This window comes from Poecile atricapillus, chromosome W, assembly GCF_030490865.1.
Source record: "Poecile atricapillus isolate bPoeAtr1 chromosome W, bPoeAtr1.hap1, whole genome shotgun sequence".
Taxonomy (NCBI): Eukaryota; Metazoa; Chordata; class Aves; order Passeriformes; family Paridae; genus Poecile; species Poecile atricapillus.
The window spans coordinates 27,047,425-27,070,918 of NC_081288.1; the positions used below are offsets into that span (position 1 = coordinate 27,047,425).

Consider the following 23,494-nt stretch of genomic DNA (forward strand, 5'->3'; position numbering starts at 1 on the left):
TTTTTTTTAATTCCCAGCACACGTTGCAGATGGGAGCTAAAATCCATGCCTTTTTTCTTTTCCTCCCGCTGTACGCGGTGTCCAGTCCAAGGGGCACAGCAACCTGCTGTGGGTTTTCCCCTGCTGTGATCCAGGGAAATGAACTATATTAATGAAATATTCCTGCTGTGGACTGGAATGATCTCACAGGCTTTGACAGTATGCCAGTGTCACCAAGCAGTACCATGCTGATTTCCCGAAATGGAAATTTGGCTTCGTTGAAATGAATTGTTGTTTCTCACCTTTCTTGGGTTGCAACCATCCTGCCAGTATCTGCTTGTTATACACTGAGGAGTGAACTCTGGAATACTCCTCCTGTTTCTCTTTGTCTTTGCAGGTGATCACACTGGAAGGGTGGGTGGAGATCATGTACTATGTGATGGATGCCCATTCCTTCTACAATTTTATCTACTTTATCTTGTTGATAATCGTAAGTATAAGGTTTGATGAATGTCAGCAATGCAAGCTAAGCCAACAAAAGACAGGCCGCAGATCAACATAGATACTGGGGAAGAAAGCCTCTAGGAATCTCAGAAATCCAGCTAGTTGATTTTCACCAAGAGTCTGAAGCAGGATCACGTATATAGTTGTCAGCCAAGTTATTAGCTTTCACTCAAAAATCTACTTAAGATTGATTTTTAAAGTTATATGTGCCTAGTGTAGAAAAATGTTCTCACTGGCGGATTTTCTTGCAAAGTAAATTCCCCAAACCAGTTGGCTTAAAAGCCTGTTCTTTCTCTGCCCTTCTACTTGGTCTCTATATATTTTTTTTTGCGTAATTTTTGAGCCACATTGAGTGAGGAGCTTTTGGCAGCACCTGGGTTTGTCAGGTTCAGAGTCTCAGATTCACATTTTGTTAGATTCAGGGTCTGTCACGCTGAATTACTTCCTCACCATGAATGAAAAGGAGCAACTGCTCTTAAAGTGTCAGCAGTCCAAAATAAACTGGCTGTGTGAGATCCCTTGTGGATGGTAAGATGGAAAGAGAGAAGCGTGTCAGCAACGAGAGCTTAATAAGCAGTTTATAAGCCCTGTGGATTTATACAAATGAAGTTTGAAGGTTGGTTTTCTGCAAGGATATTCATTATCAGCCCCTGGGATGAAAGCTGAGAAACATGGTGCCATTGCCTCCCAATTCCTCAGGCTTCCCTTGCATAAGTGCATGTTCTTGGCATTTCTTCTAACTGGGAAGGATTTTGTTTTTATGAAGGCTCTTCCACATTGCTCACCTGGGGATCCAAAGTCAAGAGTGAAATGGAAAGACATAGGATGAGTTATGGGAAGTATAAAATCTGTACGTGGTAGATGCAATTTAGTTTCAGGTGTATTTCCAAGGCCTACATGCATTTGGATGGGCTTATGAATGGACCTTGGCCAGGACTCTGATCTTCATCCAACACCTGTGCTATGGGGCCATGCCCTTCAAGAAATAGGATCTCTAGAAGCAGTCACCCAGTAACAGTAACACACTGACCTATGACAGGATGTAGTTTAAATTCAAGTTGGCATGCAATGACTTGAGATAAGACTTGAATCCATTTCTGTGAGAAATTCTGCAGCCTGTACATATGGAGGGTGGCCCAAAAAACCCACAAACCTATTGGCCCATTCAGGTCAGGCACCCTAATAAAATCTTACTATATCCTTGATTTCACCCTGCCTTATGGCCTTCCATTCTTACAAGGGAAAGACAAGGAGAGAAAAACAGAAATATTAAGTACTCCCTGTGGGCTGAAGCATAAACCTGGGCAGCAGAAGTGAAATATACCTTAAGGAATGTTGCTTTTACTTTGATGCTGGAGAGTCCCAAAGAGACAGCGCAGAGATGTGATTGCACAGGATGGGGTGACGGGGGGGAGTTTCCACAGACTCTGTTCTCAGGGGCGAGCTGAACATCCACTGCTTTTTGTGTGTTCAGAAAATAATTTCCCATTAATTTTGTTCATATACCCCACAGTGCAATAGATATTCAGTATCCATCTGCATTTTGACTCTGAGCAGCATGGTTAAGATACCCCAATTTGTAGAATATGCAGTTAGACAAAGACTTTACTCCTTGTCCTACAGCCCTAGTCTCTCCCAGAGCTAGGAAGGGTCAGTGTTTAATCACTGGGGTACATACACCTGGTCTTTTGCAGGCCAGTTCCAGAAACTGCCCTTCCCCCCACATTTCAAACTACATAAATTCTGTCAGCATATTTTTGGTTTCTAAGTATCCTTCTACTGCTGGCTCACGTCATGTGGATTCACAGTGATTCAAACTTTGTCTCTGAATTTGCAGGCACTGAAAACCCTCAATTAAACACTCCACCTGAGATGTTACTGCAGAGTGTCATTGACATTTCTAGACACTCCCTCCTCATTTGCAGAAGCCATATAGGTTTATTTCTGTCAAACAGGAGAACATGAATTTCAGGTTACTTTGGGGACTGCTGAGAACAAAGGAGTCATATGCTAGATGGAATATTTTCTTTACCTTTGGTGGAGTTTGGCCAAGGAAGTATTTAGCCTTTCTGCTACCTTCTTGGAGTGTGATGCATCTTTTGCAGCACATAGCGACACCACAGAAAAAACTTGCTATCATTTGGCTGCATTTTCTGTCTGAATCTTCATATAGAAAGGACCCCTCTGTAAGTCTCATGAAGTATGGTTCTTCCAGCTTTATCCTCCCCTCCTTCTCCATGGTTGGAAGGTCTGGCTTTCTAAGCGGGATTGTTCTGACAGTCATACTTAAGCCCTGACTCTTTGGTTTTCCAGACACATTCTAACCTTGGCTCAGACCTACTCTTCTGGGGATGGATCTCTGCAGCTTCTCTAGAGCTGTGCTTTCATCCATGACTTCTTTCCTACACTGGTATTTGCAAACACCTACGTAAGGACATTACCTGCTACTGCTCATATGTCAGGAAGAAGGCTCCACCACCTGGATATACTCCCAGCACAGTTAGAAATCCTGCACAGATGTGCTTCTCTGAGGGGAAGGGTGCTGACTGACCGTGGCACTCTGAGTGGCCTTGTAGAATCTGGGAAAAGCATTTTATGTGTTCAGCAGATTTTAAAATGCTTCCCCCTTGACCAGAGATCACAGATGTGGTATGAAGGAAGGACTGCTCCCTGTTCTTAATGTCAGTGTTACACTTGGGTTTTCCTGCTTGAGGTCCAGCTGTCTCTTTGGAGAACCTCTGCAGCTACTCGGCCACTGCTGTGGCTCCTGGACTAGAGCAAGCTCTTCTGGGATCTTAGACTGGCATCTGTATTGCAGCACTCTGAGGCTCTTTGAAGCACCCTGTGCTTACACATGTGGGCCTTGGAAGGCAAGCTGGATATCCAGGCATAAGCAGTAAAAGTAGTTGACAAGTCAGGATCTGCAGCACTAGTCAGAGTATGTTAGATATTGCAGAGATAGGGCTTGAACCTTGGGCTGAGTGAGGCCAGGATCTGATTTATCAAAGCACAGCTCAGTCTCAGGGCTGAACGGGACCCTGTGTTGGGACTTGGAATCAAGGGTCTACATCTGCTTCTCTCAAATGCTTGGACTCCATGTCTGACACTTTCTGTCTCTGCTCAGCCAGCTGAGATGAATCACTCAATTAGGAGCCTTCTGGGACCCTTCCTGTCCTTCTCCTAGCTGGGAGGCAGCTTCAAGCTCAGCAGAGCCTGAGAGTTTATGGGCTTGCCTGTGGTTTTAAGGATTAACCAAGCTAATTTGCTTTGTGTTTGATGTTCCTAGCTAAAAGGATAAGGACTGGGGAGTAGTTGCCATATCCAGTCCCCTCACTCCCCCTCTTTTTCTTCATCTGGTGGGAGATGGCACCAAATGGTGCCTGTGAGGACAGGGCTCAGTGATGTGAACCTGAACCCCGCTCTGATTCAACCCTAGGCCGACAGTGCGGTCCTGGTGAGGGCATCTTAGCCCTCACCTCTTCCTCTTGTGGCCTAGAGAGAAGGTGTTGCAAGCCCTCATGTCTTGTTTGGGAGTTGTGGGAAGCTGCAAAGTATGAGGTGGTGTCACAAGTAGTGTTCCAGAAAAGCTCACACCACTGCTGTCCATCCCCCTGCCCTGCCTCTCTCATCCCAGCTGAGGAACATAACCAAAAGGGAAACCCCAGGCAAGTATCATGCTGCTGAGGAGAATGCATTGAAGAAGACTTTGGATTCCCAGTAATACGCTCATCAGTTAAAATAAAACATGCAAGACATCACAGACTAGGGAAAATGTTGGGTGAAGGCAAAGGAATCTGAACAAGGCATTATTTTAATTTTCAAGGCCACATGCAGAAGCTGAAGGGAAAATAGGCTGAAATATGGGGGAAGGAGAGAGAAGAGAAGGGTTCAGTGATGAAGGGAAACAGAATTAGAACAGCTTTGAAGGGTGCTGAGAGGAGGAGGGGAGAAAAAAAAAGCCCTTTATTTTGAGACACTTTATTGTCCTTATGTTGAATCTGGTTGGAAAGAGCTTCATGTTTCAAAGGGTTATTGAGATGCTAGCAGGGACACCTCTCTTTTGGATAAAGAGCACCTGTGTCCAAGAGTAAGGGTCACCCAAAAGGGCAAGCTGGTCAGGGGGGCAGTAAGGGCTATGAACTGAGGGAAAACTGCTTGGATAGGTAAAACAAGCTCTGTTTTTTGCTGAATTAAACCCTTTTTCCATTCACAAGCACTGGGATCAGGCCATCACTACCTTTGCCTGCTCTGTCCCCTTTGTTGGAAAGGCTTTACAGGAGAGGAGACATGTGAAGACAAGGGCAGGACTGAATCCTCTCCGTCAGAGCTGTTTGCTTGCAAAGGAGAGACAGTGATGTGAGACTGGGTCCTGTGTAGGTTCATACAGGAGAAACTGCTGCCAGGATGCCCCTTAGCAGGGATGCTCACAGGTCCAGGGACAGCAGAAATCATGAGCTGGTGCTTCATCTCCTCCCAGGGACTGCCCCAGAGTCTGTTTCAGAGCACTGCAGATGTGTAGTCCTTGTTCAGAGTTTAGGCTCTGCATTTTATCAATGCCCTATTGACACAGCCCTGCAGGGAGCAGGCACCAATCAAGGTACCATAGCTTTTGAAAATTATTTTGAATGAAGTTAACAGCCCTTTTATGTATGAAATTCTCATCATGTTGAAGCTCAGGATTTATCTTCTATCTATCTATCTATCTATCTATGGATAGATCTTCTAGTGGAAATTAATCTCTAATTTCATGATATGTAACACAGAGTGACTTTATTTTGCTTCCAGAACTCTCAGCACAAAGAAATTCTTGCTTCATTTTATAAATAGGAAAACTGAGGTTTAAAGGGAATGTGCAAGTTTTAAATTAATCCTGGTAGACATTTGAGCTTCTGTATGTAGAACAGGGAGAACTTGGGCATTTTGTTTGCTCTTTCTAAGAAATTTGGAGTGTGTTTTTTACAGTTTTTGTGTTTGAAATGAGAAGCCTATGTAGGCCAGAGGACAAGTTAAGAAAGGGCTAATATGATGTCTTGTATCAGAAGAATAGAAAATAAGCAAGGAAGCATGGCTTTATCAGACTACTATGTGTCCTTCTTGTTTGACTTTGTAAAACTCTTTTTGATTTCAAAAGCTCACTCATTTAAGGAAACTCCCATCTCCCTATATGGAGAATTAAGGTGCAAATGATAGAAATCAATTATATGCCCCAAGTATACTGGTATGTCATTAAAATGAGAATACTGACATTTCTTCCAAGAGGTGAAGACTATAAATGGCAGTGCATGATTTTTCCAGTGGTAAATTAATAAGCAGAGGATAAATCAACCAAACTGGTTCTCTGTCTCCTATCTTCTATTTAACACAAAGAAGGGGAAAAAAAGTTTGGTTTTCATCAAACCCTTTGTATGTAACTTATAAGTGATTTTCTAAGGGTCCCAAAACCTGCCACAAGTTGGACCTGTTTCCAGAATTTCAGTGCGTAGCTTTAAATTCTGCATGGAAATTATGTTGAGTGAGTTCTCAAAACCAAACTCATGCACTCCTGGCTTGCTCTGAAACTTCTTCTCCATATGCAGACTGATTCTCACTCCTCTGTCTGCCTCCTCTCTCCTCTTCCCACTCCCACATGTTTATTTTCGTGCTGATGTTGGTCCCTTTCTCTGCTTTGTTGCTAGGTGGGCTCCTTCTTCATGATCAACCTGTGCCTGGTGGTCATCGCCACGCAGTTCTCGGAGACCAAGCAGCGGGAGCACCAGCTGATGCAGGAGCAGAGGGCCCGCTACCTCTCCTCCAGCACCGTCGCCAGCTACATGGAGCCGGGAGACTGCTACGAGGAGATCTTCCAGTACGTCTGCCACATCCTGCGCAAGGCCAAGCGCCGCACCCTGGGGCTGTACAACAGCGTGCAGAGCTGGCGCCACGGCCACGTGCAGGAGCCCGGCGATGCCAAACCCGGCAGGAACAGGAAAAGCCAGAGGCACTACAGTAAGGATTGCGTGGGTAAAGCTGGAAATGCCAGTGGCAGAAATGTGAGAGTAACTGGGAGTGTCTCCATGTGCCAGCTTTCCAAGGGACCTGTGCCTATAAAGCACAGAACTAGAATTAACGTTGGCCACTGAGCAAGGCACCATGGCCTACACACCAGACCAGCAAGGTGGGGGTGACCAGCAAGAATGGGAATGAAACAGGGCTACAGGAAACATGGATAATGTAGATCTGAAATCCAGACACCATAAAGAGATAAAGACACTGAGGCTTGTAAAGGTCTCCATGTATCTGGTATAGCCGGGTGTTGATAGCAGTTTGGGAGAGAGAAGAATTAGGGGACATAACAAAGTGGGGCAAAGGATTGGACCTGGTGGCACAGCAGGACCCCCAGAGCTCTACTCCCAAAGCGAGTTGTTTCCAGACCTCAAGAGCGAGACAAAGAGAGTTGAATTGCATAGGGTGTCGCCTGAACCTAAGGAGTCTGGTTGATATGCAAGGACAACGGAGACAATTTCTCTTGACGGCAGCACATGCTGTTGCGTAAAATTAGACATAAGATATCATTTAAATTGGGTTCCTGGCTGGAAAAGTCACTGTAAAAATGGTTTTATAGAGTTAGTATTAACTGCCTGCTGATGCCTTTCCAAAGTTATGCTCCCATTAACAAGCAAAAAGGCAGATTTTCCTTCAACGTGTTTTGCATACTCAAACTTTCATTTTCTTTACTTGCTGGGAGAAGCGCTTCTGCAGGCTTCATGCACTGTGTTAATGAATTAATTGCTTCATTTCCCCCAGTGTCCATTTGATCTTCCTGGCCAAAATGGAGGATCAAGGAACACAAATTTAGATTTCTCACTGAAGTCAGGGGATCTGTTCTGATTCATAGTGCATGCTGTCAGGAGGAAGCGTTCCTGTGTTACCTCTTCTGGCTTTTTGAGATGCTTTGCTGATGTAGCTTCTCTAATTTAGAGAGTCCAGTTCAGCCTGGGGGTTCTCAGACCCTGCTTGTAGCAATTCAGACCAAAACCAGCTCTCATGACCATTTCTCGCCTCAGGTCCCACTTAACACAAGCTAGTGAGTCTCAGGCTATGATTTCTGCATGAGACAAAGCAGTTCTTTCTTTGATAGATGTGAACTCTGTTCAGCCTAGTCACAGGCAAGCTGAACAGTACCGTGTGTTTTGGAGACACAGCCTGTCAGCATAGAGCTCCCAATGGCAACGGCTTCTATTGCTGCCCTTGAGATGATGTGTCAGTGTCTAATCATCCTCACAGCTGAAAAGACCAGTTACTCTGTCTAAATACCCAGAAGCCAAACAGGTGTCCACACTGAATGTCTTTTTCATATCCTCCTTCTTTAAGCAGCACCATTTCTCTTTCCAGGGCTTTGCCAGCAGCACAACTCTCTTGGCTGCCCTCCTCAGGGCTTAGTCCAGCCCATCGCTGTGACAGCAACCTCTGATCCCACCAACTGCCCACGATGCCATAGGGCGGAACATGAAGCATCCAGAAGGCTCTCAGCCCTGGATAGTGCTGGCTCAGACCAGGAGGATGGAGGAGCCAGTGAAGGGGAGGGAGAAGGCAGCCAAGAGGACCAGGGTGCCTCAGCACTGGAGAAGGAGGAGGAGGTGGAAGAAGGAGGCCGGCTGAAGCTCTGCAGTGACATGTGGCGAGAAGTGAGGGTCAAGCTTCGAGTTATTGTGGACAGCAAGTATTTCAACCGTGGGATCATGATTGCAATCCTAGTGAACACCATCAGCATGGGCATTGAGCACCACGAACAGGTAAAGCACCTCAGGGCACGAGGTGGGCAGCATGGGCTGCTGAGTCCTACTGGGGGTTATGGCCTTGCTAAGCAGCTGATGCAACTTGGTGGAGGCAGAGACAATTTGGACCTCAGACTGCAGCACAGATGGTCCCAGCATGACTCTAGAGAAAGCCTCAGGATCTTGCAGGGTCACTTACTTCCTTAGACCTGTACTTAATTGCTTTCTCTCTCTCCATGTATTTTCCTCTCACCTCTTTTCAATGCCCCTCTTTTCCTCCTCCCTGGTCATTCATCCCACTGTTTTTTGGGTTTTTTTGCCCTGTCTCTGCTTCCTGTCTGCTTCTCTCTCTGTCATCCTCCTCTCTTCCATCTTCCTCATCTCTTGCACTCATTTCTCTCTTCATTAGCTTACTGAATCCTTAGTCTATTTGGTTAATTTAATGTGCCCTCTGGGGATGTCACAGGCACTTCACCAGCATCTCAATTCAAATCCATCAGCTTGCTAGCCTTCCCAACTTAATTAAGAGATGTCTGAGCACATTCAATCTATACAAGAGGACTAGGAAAGGCACTACCTCCAATCTCCAGTCATTTTGGGGGCTCAGGCTGCTTGAGCCTTTCCTTTGCCCTGAGAGTATGAAGTGATAGATAGGTCAGACACAAACAAGCAAGTGTGGGCACAGGCTTGACTTTCAGCCCAGTAGTTTGCAGGCAGCTCTGAGTCAGCCGTACACTTTATCCTAACGACAGACCTGTGAGATAGAGAGGAATTGTGTGCCCTTATTTTATAGCTGGGAGACAGAGACTGTGTCTACACTGTGATGTGCAGTGCCAATGTCAGAGGGGCTAAGCACGCCTGTGACCAATCTGCATTGCTGGCTGGTAGCTCTGCTGCACTTTGCATTCAATAGTCCATGCTGTACATCCACGTCTCAGATCTATGCCGCCAATCTGAATGAGACCAAGATTCACCCCATGTGTCTGCCCAGATCACAAAATAAGAGATTGCTGCACTACTGAGATGCTGACTGTATTGAAGCTCTGGAGTCAAGGTGACGTCTTGTCCTGAGCACAGCCTCAAGCAGCAAAGAGAAAATCAGTGAGCCCAGTTCATGCAAGGCACTCAGATTTGTCCTGTGCTGTATCAGGATGAAGATACCGTGAGACCCAGAGTATCTTAAATTCCCTGTTTGAGGCAACACAGTGTCTGAGCCAGTATTTGAAGCCTCAGATGTCTGCATCCCACCCACGTATCAAGCTTTAAACCAATTTTCAAAGCCCAGCTAGTTTCTGATACAAGGCTGTGACACCTTAATTTTTGATCCCAGAATTCAAAACTGCACTGGATGCTTCAGTACCAGAAAAATACTGGCGGGAGCTCAGTAGAGAGGAGAATGAAGAAGATGCTGGAGGGGTTGACTCATGGAAATAGATAAAAAAGAGCAAAGTATTTATCACATATCAGAGAGATGACTAAGGGCTGGAGCCCAGGACAATTTGGAAACTGCCCACTGATATTTTAGAGATGTGATCACCAAGCAGGGAGAGCCGTTGTTCATCCTGGTTTAATGGACACAGTGTGAATAATAGTTTGACAGAAGAATACTTGAGCTGGAGGTAGAGAATTTACTCTCATGTTCTGGCTATTTTATGTGAAGATTTAAGCCCTTCTAGGATGCCTCTGCTGTGTTTGTACAGCCCACAGCAGAGTGGGATCTGCCTCGGCAGCCTTAGAGTTTCTAGAAGCAGGTCCTTAATGATAGTCCTTAAAACTGTACTGTCAGTTTTCATCCATAAGTATCTGGGCAAAGCTTATGACCCTGCATGCTGTTTCTACCAGAAGAGCTGTCAGCCAAACTGATCATAACTGAAAAATGTGGTGCAGCCTGTTTATTCAAAATATGTACTGAATTCTGTTTTCCTGGCACAAGAAGACTAAAACATATTCAGACCATACCATGAATTTTGGGTTCTTTTCAGTCAGCAGTTAACTCAGAAGCACAGACATTTGTACCTCCCTTTGCTCTCCTTCAGTTTTTCTCAAATCATGCCAACAGTACATCTTAGGCTAGTGCTTCCTTGCCTACTTTTTTCTCCTTCCTTTTTCTTTTTCCTGTTGTCTTTTCTCAGAGAAGACCGTTCTCTTTTCACAGAATGAAATCCAGCAAAGCCCCTCCACCCACCAGGATCTGTGATTTGCAGGGTGACGCCACCTTATGACAGAAGAAGCTTCTCTTGCTTTAGCTACTTCATCATAGGGATGTCTTCTGACCCAGGACTAATGCCTGTAGAGACCTCTTGAGCCTTTATTTTCTGGTACATGGGATATCACAAGTCCAGCCACTCTCTAGGGACATACCTGGCTGGGCAGCTCATGGCATGTGTGCCAGCACCTTGCCATTCCACTTTTTCATGGGCTATTCACCAGAAAGATGGCCAAGCACCCAAAACCATCAGGTTAACGGCTGAGGCACAAGTTTCAGGCTTATAAACACAGGAACCCAAGGGACAGAGCACAAGCGTGAGCTTTGCCTGGTCTTGACCAACAGGCAGAAGGACAGAAATTTAAACTGTTTGTTATAATTCAGGGGTTTAATATTCACTGTGTTTTTCTTCCAAGAGACTTAACCTCAACAATTCAAATAACTTTACTCATATTCAAATCACCTTGAAATCTGGCTTAATTTAGCATATTCATCCAGTCCTTCATCCTGTCCTGATTGTGTGGCCAAGGCAGTTTCCATCCTCATATATATTTCTTGTGAGGGAAATCAACTCATTTTAGGAGAAACTGCACTTCTATGAGTCATTTTTAATCCATGATCTTATAACAAGATATAATTTGTAAATAGCTACGTTTATTCAACTCCACTAGTGTGCAATACACCATGTAATATTCTCAGTATTAGGCCTTCAGATATTGCTGAGATATTGCATAAGCCAAACCCCATCATTTCAAGCTTTGTCCTGCTTGAAATAGTTTTTGCAGTTCTTCAGATCTGCCTCTATTTGGAAATGTCTATTTTTAAAATCCAGTGTAGAAAATATTAGATTCTTGTGGCTGTCCAGAAGAATCCTTTTAAGAGGCTTATCTTTTTCTTAATATTCATGGTGGGTCTGGTGCTGCTGACTTTTCTCTCGTATTCAGCATGACAATGAAAAGCTTGTCCCAGCTGAATGTCCCAGACTGCCTTTTTCATAATGTATTTCTTGAATGGCCTGTTGGACTCAAGCCTCTCTGCTATTAGCAGCCATTTCAGAAACTGCTGAGTGACTTAGTTTATCTTCTCCAGTATCTACTTACAGTTTTCCTTTGTACATCAGATCAGTACTTTATGAGGTCTCTCTGTGTGGATTAGATGATGATCCCCTGTTTCCTAACTAGACCCATCCTGTGGATCAGTACCTTCATATCCCTTAGCCTGTGTGATTTCACTTTGTACCAGCATTTATTGCATTCACAAGCTCATATTTTACAGTTATTGCTTCTCTTTTTGTTATTTGCTCCTTGCCAGAAACATTCAGCAAATGTCCAAGCCAGCTCATCATACTGACATTTAGTGAAGATGGAACAGTCTCCCTGGAGTGGTAGATGAAACCACGCTACTTCAGCCTTGTAGAACCAGAGTATAACAATCTTGTAATCCTGCACTGGTTGTGGGGTGGTGATGAAACTTATGTAAACGTTGGTATGTTCCATAGCTGATTTCTATGGCTCTTCTAATTATTGCCAAGTGACTTTAAAACTCTGAGTGAAAATAGACTGTCTGGAGAGACCTCTTTATGGAATGTTTCTTTTCCATATTCTCATCACAAAGGCCGTGGTGTGTAGGTTTGGTAGGGCTGGTCTGCATAGGTCACATCAATTACTCTTCAGTTTCTAAACAGTTGCAAATTTACTCCTGCTTAGAACAGACTTTTCCTGCAGGGGCTTCATGGTGATATGTATCTTCTTAGCCTTTCCTATGATGCAAGAGTTTCTGTTTGCTGCTAGATAATGGACTAATTATATTTTCAGTCAAATCTGGCAAAAGAGCTCCAAAGTTAGTAAGAAATTGAGAAGGAGAAAAAAGCTGAGCTGCTGCCCTCTATTGCCCCAGTTCTAGTTTCTGATCATGGGACAGGAGTTCTGAAGTAAATCTCAATCATATATTTTACTCTCAGTATTTGATCTACATTGTCAGAGATGAAGGATTTTATTCCACAAAGATATGAATTAGATAGTTTAATGGATTTTGGAAAGAGATCCATACACAGGATAAATTAACCATTTTGGTTAAAACAGTGTCTCTGGGCATGCCTTGCCCCCTGGGATCTCTGCCCCTTCAAGCCACACTCCTTACCCCAATACCCAGCTCCCATAATTATGTTCAAGTTTCACTTCTAGCGTGATGGGTAAATCAGTCTGTCCTGTCTTGGCAATGTGAACAGACTGCTTGTGGGGACATTTCTGGTGTTCCTTTCTTTTTCTTGGACTAAAGTAGCCTTGAGTTCTTCCTTGGGGATGCTTCAATTTACAGTTTCTAGGTAAACCTGGGAGGAGGAAGGGTTTAGATGATGAATGCCTGAATGCTGTCTGTGGGAGCCTGGTGAGACCTCACAATTGCAAGGTGACACAGCCACTGTGTTGGAGAGCCTGTGTGTTGGTAGGAAGAAAAGGGGAGAACCATTTTGCCTGTTTGCTTGTCCTCTTCATCAAGTTCACATTTCCCTGGCCAGAGAAGAGTCCCCTGCACCAGCCATGTGTCAGACACCCTCCTCATCCATTGTCACTGACAGCCACACCGCCCTAGGAGCAAGGACATTGCCACACAGAACACAACCCCTGGTGAACCCCACCCTGCAGCCTTGGCCCCCAGCTGATGGCTTTTTGCACTCTGTCAAATTAGCCATATCTCCAGAAACGGCTGCAATGCCACATCTGCCTTAGTGCCTCTCCATCTGTCTCCTCTCTATCACCTCCTTTTTCCCTGAGTTAATTTATTTTGTGTTAGTTTTTCTTTCCCAGCATTTACTTCTTTACTACACTATTTAAAACAACTCTTTCATTCTCTACTTCTTGTGGGTGTTAGTGTGTTTAATTTCTTTCCAGCTTTGTTTTTTTTTATTTCTCTTTTTCTGCTTTTATCTCTGCCCATCTCTTCTTTCTGTCTTTCTTTCTCTGCCCAGTCTTTCCTGTCTCTCTCTCTAGGAAGGATGCTTAGCTGGGGCTGATTGATGATCCATTAGAAACAGATTAACAGGTGAAGATTGACTAGAGAAACAGATGTCAAGGAGGGAAGGAAAGACAGAGGAACAGATGACCTTTTCCACAAGCAAGATGCAAGCATGGTTTTTCAAACATCAGTTGTTCCCTACAAGAGCACGAGAGAATGTATGGAGAGCAGAGAGGAGGATAATCCACCATCATAACCTGTTGCTGTTTTTGCTTTGCTTATTTTCACTGACATAATGATTTGATTCAGACTGAAATTGGCATCTCAGTTTAACATATAGACCTCCTGTTCTCAGCAAGTGTTATTACTGCTGGGTCTCAGTGAAGTGATCTTCATTTCTTCCTCCACACATGCACTTGCTCATTCCTTCTCTCTCTTCTCTTATCTCCCCTCTTTTCTCCATCATTTTCACGGTGGTTTTGCTATTCATATGTAACTATGGATGGAAATTGATCCATCTCCTCTTTTTTCATTTTAAAGACCTGGACTATTTTAATAAAAAGCTACAATGAGGAGTGCAAGAAATTAACAAAGGGCACGGGAAACCAATGATGTGAGAAGTTTCCAGTTCATTTGCTCACTTGGAAGGATCTTGGCCACTGGGGGCCTCAGAGCAGGGGTTAAAGCAGACCCCAGCTTCAGGCAGAGAGACCGAACTAGAACTGCATTCCTCCCTCACTTCCCTTTCCACCAGCTGTACAAGTAACAGGCACGACCCGTGCAAAGGACACCCTTCAACAAAACAGCAATTTTGCAGACCATGGGGAGAGACCATGACTTCCCTTCCTCGTGGGCACTAGTATTGATTGAATGCTAAAAATATTGGCTCTGACCTGCAGGGATTCGCTTCTTCATTTCCACAGTGCCAGGAATGTCTGTCCTCTTGTGCTCTCTGCATCAGGCATTTCCAGTTTTCTTGCTCCCATCCATTTTGTGTGATGCGTAAAAGAGTGTCTTGGTGGCCAGGCATAGCTCAGACCAATGCAAAAGAAGATGTACACTCTTTATTTTTCAACAGTCATCTCTATCATTCTTGGATTTTTCACCTCGTGCACTTGCCTTTCTCCTCTTGCTGTCCATTTTTCTGTATCCTTCACCCTGTCCTTCTCTCCCTGTCCCTTACAGGCAGGTTTTAGCATTATGGTCCTCCTTGCTGTTGTCTTGTCTAGTTTGATATTTTCTTGGGTAATTATTGAGACCACTCTGAGGATAGAGGCATAACACTGACGGAGCAAGACCAGGAAACCAATGCATACCAAGGGTTTGGTGGGGGAAGGGGGAGAGAAAAATGAGGAAGTGAAAAAATAGAGGGAAAAGGGGCAGTTTAATGAAGTGATATTCAGAGGAAGATGGGGAACTGTTTTCCTGTCATTTAAATGTTTTCAAAATTTCAGGAAAAAAAGAGAAGTGCCAGGAAAAAAACAACAAGTGCCAGCTACCTGTGGAAACCTCAGAGGAAGAAATTCTTGAAGGAAGAGATTGACTGCAAATCAGCCAATTTTGGTCTCCTTCAAGAAATACTGCAGTTCTTTGCACAAAATACAGCAGCCTTTAGTCAGGGGAACGGGATATGGGGTGGGACGTAGGAGATGCTTGGTCAGCCTTGGCTGTGTAAATGGCTGTGAGGCTCCTGATCACCTCCAGAAAATAAAAAAGTTGTTAGGGATATAATCTATGATGAAGGTAGCAAATCTGCAAAGGAATTGCAGTGCAAGTGTTGCTATCCAGATCCACTACAGTCTCACCCATGGAAATTTGCAACTCCCTACAAGCCCTGTTCCCTGGGAAGGGTAACACTTTGTTTCCCATAATTTCAGAGCTCTTTCAGTTCTGACTCTCTGAATTTGCATTCTCTCTAGCCAGAGGAATTGACCAACATCTTGGAGATCAGCAATGTTGTCTTTACAAGCATGTTTGCCCTGGAGATGATCCTGAAACTTGCTGCTTTTGGTCTCTTTGACTACCTTCGCAACCCCTACAACATCTTTGACAGTATCATCGTCATCATCAGGTGACAAGGGCCTTGGGGATCAGCTGAAATACACATAGAAAAGAGTACCTGAGAGGAGCTGGGCTGATACACAAGGTCAGGGTTTGGGAGGCCAAGACATCTTTTCCCATTACTTGGTGTTGGTGCTATGCAAGCCACACAGCATTTCTATTCCTCAGTTCTCTCCTCTGTAGAGTTGAGGCAATTGTAACTGCCTTGTTAAGTTCACAACAAATATTAGCTGAAATATTTTGAAAATGCACAAATTGAAGATGTTACAAAGGTTTAAAGTGTGGTAGAAGAACTTGTCTTGCTGGAATTTAATGCTGAAGCCTTCTTTCAGTCCTGCAACATGAACTGCCATGTTCATGTTCTTAAAGCATAAATGCAGCTTTCAACATACGAGGATAAGCCTGTAGTTCATACTTCTGTCTTTCTCAGACAGATTTACTTTCTCACCCCTTTTTTGTACTGCAAATGCCAAGGTGAAGACTTAGCGTTGTTATTCCTTGTTTTCTTTGGTTTGTTCACTTGTGCTTTGATTTGTCCCTCGTACTCCCTGTGCCTCTCTGGACCACAGCATCTGGGAGATCATTGGCCAGGCAGACGGGGGCCTCTCTGTGCTGAGGACATTCCGACTCCTCCGGGTGCTGAAGCTGGTGCGTTTCATGCCAGCGCTGCGCCGCCAGCTTGTGGTGCTGATGAAGACTATGGACAACGTAGCCACCTTCTGCATGCTCCTCATGCTCTTCATCTTCATATTCAGGTGAGCAGGCAGTCAGCTCACAGTGTTCTGGAGTGGCACTGTGTGGCTCATGGGGACAGCAGCTTCAGAGCATGACTGCATAACTCATCTTGCCCATTGCTCTAGGCCAAGGCAGCACTGACAAACATTTATGTTTTCTTAAGGGCTGAACTTCCTCCTGCCTTAAATTGGGTTCAGCAGCTGAGGTTTTTGGCTTGGATGGGGCAGTAAAATAATACCAGCAAATACAGACATTAAGCATAATGTCCCGTTGCAGAATAGGTGAAGTCTCCTGCTAACCAGCACTAGCTACAGGAACAGTTCAGTCCAGAGGCTGACTCTGGCAGAAGAGCAGCAGGAAGCAACCAAGAAAGTTTGTCTGTGCATGCCATGGATGCCCGGATAGCAAGATGAAGACATTTGAGAGCAAAAAGGACAATAGAGCGAACAGATCTGACTGACAGGTTGGAGGGAATATATGATCTCTGAATCAGCACAGATAGAAAACAAATTTTCTGGTGACCTACAGGGTTGCAATATGTAGTTCCTTCTTCACAGATAGCTCCCAGTGGTCTGACACATTGTTACACCCCTTGCTGCTGTGATGTTGCACTAGATTTTCAGGAGAAGAGAATTACTCTGATGAGTTCATTGTGGTGCCAGAGATATTTATATTTGACATCATCTTGTTCCAAAGCATCCTGGGAATGCACATCTTTGGTTGCAAGTTCAGCCTCAGGACAGACACAGGAGATACAGTTCCTGACCGGAAGAATTTTGATTCCCTGCTGTGGGCCATTGTCACTGTCTTCCAGGTGAGCCCACTTTGCTCTCTATGGGTGGGCCAGGGCAAAGTGAAGAGGATCAGGAGGTGCTTTTTCCTCACTGAGGAGAACTGCACTGACTCCTGAGAGCACTAAAGTTTGTGAAGGAAGAACAATTGCATATTGGAACCAAACGTCTGGTGTGTATTTCAAACAGGGGACCTTCTTCCTTCCTAGGAGATGATTGTGAAAATGTCAGTCCTGTTGTGGCAACTCCCAAGTTTAACACTCTCACCTCAGCACATGGCTGTCCTAATGGTTGTTCTTGTTTCTTCTTGCTCAGCTAAGGTTTTTGGTGCAGTGCCACAGCTGGACAGTGACAGTGGGTTATGGGTTATGGGTTCAGAGGCCTGGTCTGCTCCTGATGTGTATTCTTTGACTGTGCTTTTCTGGGAATACCCTTCATGTGCTTCCTTCATGTTTTTTGACTTTCTTGTCCTCTCTTGCAGATCCTAACCCAGGAGGACTGGAATGTTGTACTCTATAATGGCATGGCCTCCACCTCACCGTGGGCTTCCCTCTACTTTGTGGCTCTCATGACATTTGGCAATTATGTACTCTTTAATCTTCTGGTGGCCATTCTTGTGGAGGGATTCCAGGCTGAGGTGAGCTGCCACCAAGGCTTCATCAGGAGGAGGAATAGAGGTGCTAAAAAGAGATGCTTTGTGACACTTTGAGGATACTGGGCTGGAGGACTTACGAAGTAACACACCTCTTTAATTTCACTCATGAAATGACCCTCGTTAGGGTAGGATTCAATTAAACAAGAGAAAAAACCCCAGTGTTAATCCTTGCAAGGAAAGAGGCTCTCTGGAAGGGGATTCACAATTTCTGTTCTGTGTAACACAAAAAACCTACTTTAGGGTGAGCCCTTTACCCATCCAAAAGCAGCAGCGCAGTCTCTCAGCCATCCCAAATCTTTCCAGGGATCTTTCCAGGGATCACACTGGATGCCTGACTGCCAAGGATAGTTTTGCAGTTGTTCCAGAAATGAAAGACAAAAACAAATGATCTTTACTGTTTGAGTTTCCAACTTCTATATTTGTGTGTTCCAGGGTGATGCCAACCGGTCATACTCAGATGAAGATCAGAGTTCTTCAAACATGGAAGAGTTTGATCAATTCCAAGAGGTCCAGGAAGGCTCAGGTACAATAGCTCAAACAGTATTATTTGCTTGTGTCCTACTGCTGTTTGGTGAGAAATCTAAATGCAGATTCTGCAGAAAATTTACTCCCACTTCTGAGAACTTGCCAGTTCTTATTTTGAACTTCATGCCAGTTTGTGGTGTTATTAGTGGAAAAAGCAGAGACATGTTGGCATCCTGAGGAATGTGGTAGCTAAGTGAAACAGTGCTTGAATGACCTCCAGAACAGCAACTGGAAGTGAGAAGTGAGGCTGTCTCTGGTTATCTTCAGGGTCACCATTTCAGGAACACTGTATCCAAATCTGAAACCCACATTTGGAGAGGGATACCGAGACAGTAAAAAGGACTCAGGCAAACCTGGAAGCTTTGCCTCATAGTGAGAGACTAATGAAGCTGAGAGAAATCAGGAAAGTTACTTGATCACTCTCTCTGTAGTTGTAGACCATAAGGAGGGAATTGTGGTGGTAGATAGCTCTTTAATTGAGCAGAAAAAAGCATAATGAGATTTTAAAGGTTGGAAGCTCAAGCTAGACAAATTCAGGCTGAAAAAAAGCCATATATTTTCAAGGAGAGATAATTAACAGCGGGAACAACCTGAGTACAAGCCACCCAGTAAGGTCTCTATCCCTCAAAGACTGAAAGTCTTTCTACAAGAGGTATTATACTTCAAACAGGACTTGGTGGCAGGGAGCAGCAAGAGTCACTTGCTCTGCAATGGATGGTGAGCCAGGAGTTGAAGGGGACAGAGAGCCAAGCAGGAGGGCAGGGGCCACACTGCACACTCTTGCACAAGGTGATCAGAGCAGGCCCGCTTGACACTAGTAGGGGTCTGCCAATGGTTCAGTAATTACCAGGCAAGCTCACAGCAGTGAGGAAGGTCTGAGGTCAAACCAAGAAGTCCAGTCAGCAAGACAAGATCAGGATCAGCAAGGTGCAAGGACAGGCACAAGCATACTCACAGCACAACTCAGACAAGCACCACGGGCACATTTCTGAGCATAAATGCAGCTCCTGCAGCCTGGAACAGTGGCTCCAGTTTTTGGCTTACAGATTTTTCCCATAACTTAGCTCTTTTCAAAGCAGTCCTATCTTGAGTTACATGGCTGCACCATATCAGAGCTTATGCTGAATGCAGGCAGTCAAACCCCTGAGATGACAGAGGAGGAAGAGGTTACAGAGGTGTTAGTGAACTCATGGCTGTCTGTCATGCAGACACGGATAGGTGACCTTCATTATGCAATAAGTCAAACAAAAGTGATTGGTCCAGTCCTTTCAGGCATTAAAATTCAGTACCCTGTCCTCTCCATGCATCTTAAAAAATGCTCTTGGTCATCTACAGAACTTAAGATTTCCCTCAAAAGTGTCCTGGATCTTAAAGGTCAAGGATCAGTCGTTTGAAGAAGGGCAGTGTAGTAGGATAGACTAGGATAGTATGCAGTATGATTGCAGGAATTTTAAGGTGATCTCAGTACATGTATGGCTGTGGCTGTCTCTACATCTCAGTCTCTTGCACAGTGTTTCAGCCTAACTGCTTTAAGTAGTCAATCTGACAGCTGGTGGAATTTGTTGAGACCTGAAGATGTTGGTGTCTGCTCTTGGCCTGCCAGAAGCATGCTCTTGTCCCCCTGTTCTCCTTCATGCTCTGCCTGTCAGTCTGAGGCTGCTTGGTCACCACGCTGCTCATCTGTCTGTCCCCAAGGAGAGATGTGGTCAGTTTTGGAGGCTGAGGAAATGACTTTAAAGCCTTCCCAGCTTGCACTGCTTTTGTCACCACACCCTAAATCAGAGAAATTGATGTTGATTGATGGTAAAGGGCTAACAATCTGTTAGCTGCCACTAACTTGCTAGACAGCTTAGGCATCAAAGCAGTCACTGGGTCATGAGGAACCCCCCTTTTTCTTTCTTCATTCTTCTTTCTTCATTTTTTCCACTTAGATCCCAAACTCTGTGCAATTCCTGTAACACCTAATGGGCACCTGGACCCATCCTTGCCCTCTTCCAACCCACCAGTGGTTTCTGGGGGAGTCACCAACTCTTCACGCAACTCACTGCAACTTGACCAGATCCGTGTTGCTGTTGGCTCCCGGAAGAGCAGTGTGATGTCCCTGGGGAGAATGACTTATGACCAGCGGTCCTTGGTGAGTGAGGGAGTATAAACATGTGTCATACCCTTCTTCTGAAGGCCAAGCAGTTTGTTGGCTTTCTGCCATCATCTGGGCATTTCTGGGAAGGATTGCACTGCTGCTGTAGGCTTCTAGCACAACAGCATTGCCTGTCTTTAGAATCCAGATCAGTTCACATTATTTTTCTAAATTTCCAGATTTTTGAAGTCTGTTTCCAGGTTAGCTATCTATATTCCTTTGGGTTTGGGAGGGGGAGAACATCAAGAAGACAGTCTCACTCTTACAGTGGAACATGTTTTCCTCCTTGCCTTTTCCTTGTTTTCTTAGAGTAAAGGACACAAAACCTTGAGTTGAGGTGGTACCAGAAGCACCAAGTTCCATTATGGATGGGATTGTATCAGCTTTTTTAACAGTGGAAATTTTGTCTTTGAGCTCCCATAGCAGATTCTGCTATCCCATAGCACTTCCCCAAGCACTGCAGGTTGTCTAACCAGTTCGTCTCAGATCTGTCCACCTTGTAACATCAGCTTCTGGGCTTTCTACCCACTGGCGTACACAGCTCTGGGGAATGCCTCGGTGCTTAAATGCCCCTGTTATTTCCAAACAGGGAGAGCTAGCAGCCACATACTACATGATAGCTTGCTGATGTGGTTAGAGTAAACTGTAACCAGCAAGCCTGTTTCTCTCATTTCTCCCTTTTACTAAGACTGGACTCAAAAATGGCGTGTCAGATGATCCATCACCCTGTGCCTTGTGTTATCCTTAACCCCAGCACAATGTAAAAAGCTGCCCATCAGATCCATCAGATTTTTTGAGAGCTTTACTGTTGCTCTGTGCTGGTGTAAGTAACAGTATCAGGCACCTGGCCTTTGGCTTTATTACTTACCTTCCCTGAAAGTGCTTTGCACACAGATGGTGCTATAAAGTAATCACAGTCAACACCATTGCTAACTCATTATCAATTCATTGTCAGATTTACCGAGATTGCTGCTGAATTCCCACCATGCAACTTGCTCAGTGTCTGATAAATGGCAGCCTTCTGGCATAGGGGCTCAGGGAGAAGTCTGTGATCTGAGAGAGGATCACATGCACCCTCCTTGTGCCCAGAGCCACTGAGTCCCCATCCCACTCTCTTACAGTCCAGCTCCCGCAGTTCCCACTACGGCGCCTGGAGCCGCAGTGGAGCCTGGGGAAGCCGTCGCTCCAGCTGGAACAGCCTGGCCCGGGGACACAGCCTGAAACACAAACCTCCCTCAGCTGAGCATGAGTCTCTCCTGTCTGGGGAAACACACAAGGCAGCAGATGGGGAGCCGGATGGGACAGGAAGGGTGTTTCATCACCGCCGGACACTGTCTCTGGATAACAAAGGCTCCTGTGACCTGCTGGAGTTGGCCTCGGTCCCTTCTGGCCACAGAGTGACCCACAGGCTGGGAGCACCGCCTGGGGCCAGTGAGCATCAGGACTGCAATGGCAAAATGCCCAGTATTGTCAAGGAGATCTTCCCAAAGATGAACAACCACAAAGAACGGGGAGAGGATGATGATGAAATAGATTATGTGAGTACTTGGTGGAGGAACCTGGAGTTACATCGCAGTGCTCTGGGAAACCTCAAATCCATCCTCAAATTTCAGTCTTCTTGCATGTGGATGGGAAGGCTTGCAAAGGTGCTTTAGGAAAGCTGGAGGACAGCACTGAATGCAGATAGGACCTTCTAGGCACAGAAAAGCTTACACCACATTGTCAGGCTGCCTGCAAGGCAGGTGTGTGGTGGGAGGAAGGCAGATGTGAGATGTACATGTGGTCATTCAGGGGCTGTTATTTCAGAGCAGTGCAGCCAGTGATTTCTACAAGATAGGAGAGGTCCAGCTGTGCAACAGTGAGAGTTTTGTGTGAGGAGCATCAGCAGACCAGAGCAGGAACCACAGGCACCACAGGCAAGGCAAGTGGGTTTTGTGGTATCAGCCTAGGGGACAGCAATCTGTGAGTGGATCAAAGGGTGGAAAAAGTGGAGTGAGGGTCAGTAGAAATTTGAACAGATATAAATGTCTGTATGAAATTCTCAGCCCAAGTGCCAACAGAAAGCCTTCTTGTCCTGTCTTCTCATTTAGCTGAGGAAGGGAGGAAATATTGCTCTCATGTAACACAGTCCCTCCAACACCTCTAAGAAGGCATCATGAGACAGTGTCCTACTCTAGAAGGGACACCAATAGTTTTATTTTTCATGATTCGGGGAGGAAACCAGATGCCAAGAGGTAAACGAGCCCTTGCAAAGAAGCTTCTACCTTCTTTTCCATGACTTGTTGCCTTTGAGTTGATTTTCTCAGTTGAGGAATTAAAGAAAAGCAGGTAGTGGTGTGTTTGAGTCAGATGTGAAAGGAAGAATGTCTCTCTCAGGCAAGTGGGAAGGTGACCAGTGGCAATTGCTTCTGCTGCATTCCTACAGAGCCTGTGCTTTCGCATCCGGAAGATGATGGAAGTCTATAAGCCAGACTGGTGTGAATTACGGGAAGACTGGTCCATATATCTCTTCTCTCCACAGAACAGGTTTGTGCAGTTTTTGCCATGAGAGGGTTGAGAAGATGGGGCAGATTCTGTTGCTCTGCTGGCTGTATCCCCTGATGTTAGGTGGCAAACTTACCAGCTAAGAATGTGTATTTTCTCCTCCATTGTCCCTTCTACAGCCAAACAACATTTCTCTTCCTAGATTCTGGCAATGAAAGGAAAATTGAGCATCCTAAATAGCTATTGTGATCTTCCTTCACTTTGGAGCATCCCATTTTTATTTTCTGTAATCATAAATATTTATAGCTAAGCAAGGCAGGGAATACTAATGTTAACACAAAGAGGATAAAGAATGTATTATTGATGATTCCATATACTGATATTTCCTCCCCTGGTACCAGAATAGCATCTTCATTTAATTTACAGTCCCAGTATCAACTTACCAGCAGTTAAATCACACCTTTTAGGGTAAAGTTAGAATTCTTCCTGTTAAAGAGATCTCACCAGGAGAAAATGTCCACGTACCCCAGCCAACAATATTCTCACCCATGCATATTGCCCCTCGAAAAGAAAGGGCTTTCATTACAGGCCATGAGGGAGAGCTTTTTGCTCTGACACCTATGTTGATGTACACAATGTCTTTCAGAAGTGTGGCCCCCATGACTGCCACCCTACTTGCCTCTCCTCAGCTTTCAGCATGTGGTCTCTTCG

At 45.0% G+C, this 23,494-nt stretch overlaps 1 protein-coding gene across 1 annotated transcript in view; it reads left to right on the top strand.

Moving 5' to 3' along the window:
• Positions 1-23,494, top strand: part of LOC131591736 (voltage-dependent T-type calcium channel subunit alpha-1I-like) — a 147,886-nt gene that overhangs the window by 100,636 nt on the left and 23,756 nt on the right. The window contains exons 7-17 of the mRNA XM_058862742.1: positions 377-469; positions 6,159-6,468; positions 7,855-8,255; positions 15,315-15,466; positions 16,026-16,211; positions 16,888-17,005; positions 17,464-17,619; positions 18,070-18,160; positions 20,094-20,296; positions 21,421-21,837; positions 22,725-22,825. Of these exons, the coding sequence (XP_058718725.1) occupies positions 377-469; positions 6,159-6,468; positions 7,855-8,255; positions 15,315-15,466; positions 16,026-16,211; positions 16,888-17,005; positions 17,464-17,619; positions 18,070-18,160; positions 20,094-20,296; positions 21,421-21,837; positions 22,725-22,825 (2,228 nt within the window). The remainder of the gene's footprint in view (positions 1-376; positions 470-6,158; positions 6,469-7,854; positions 8,256-15,314; positions 15,467-16,025; positions 16,212-16,887; positions 17,006-17,463; positions 17,620-18,069; positions 18,161-20,093; positions 20,297-21,420; positions 21,838-22,724; positions 22,826-23,494) is intronic.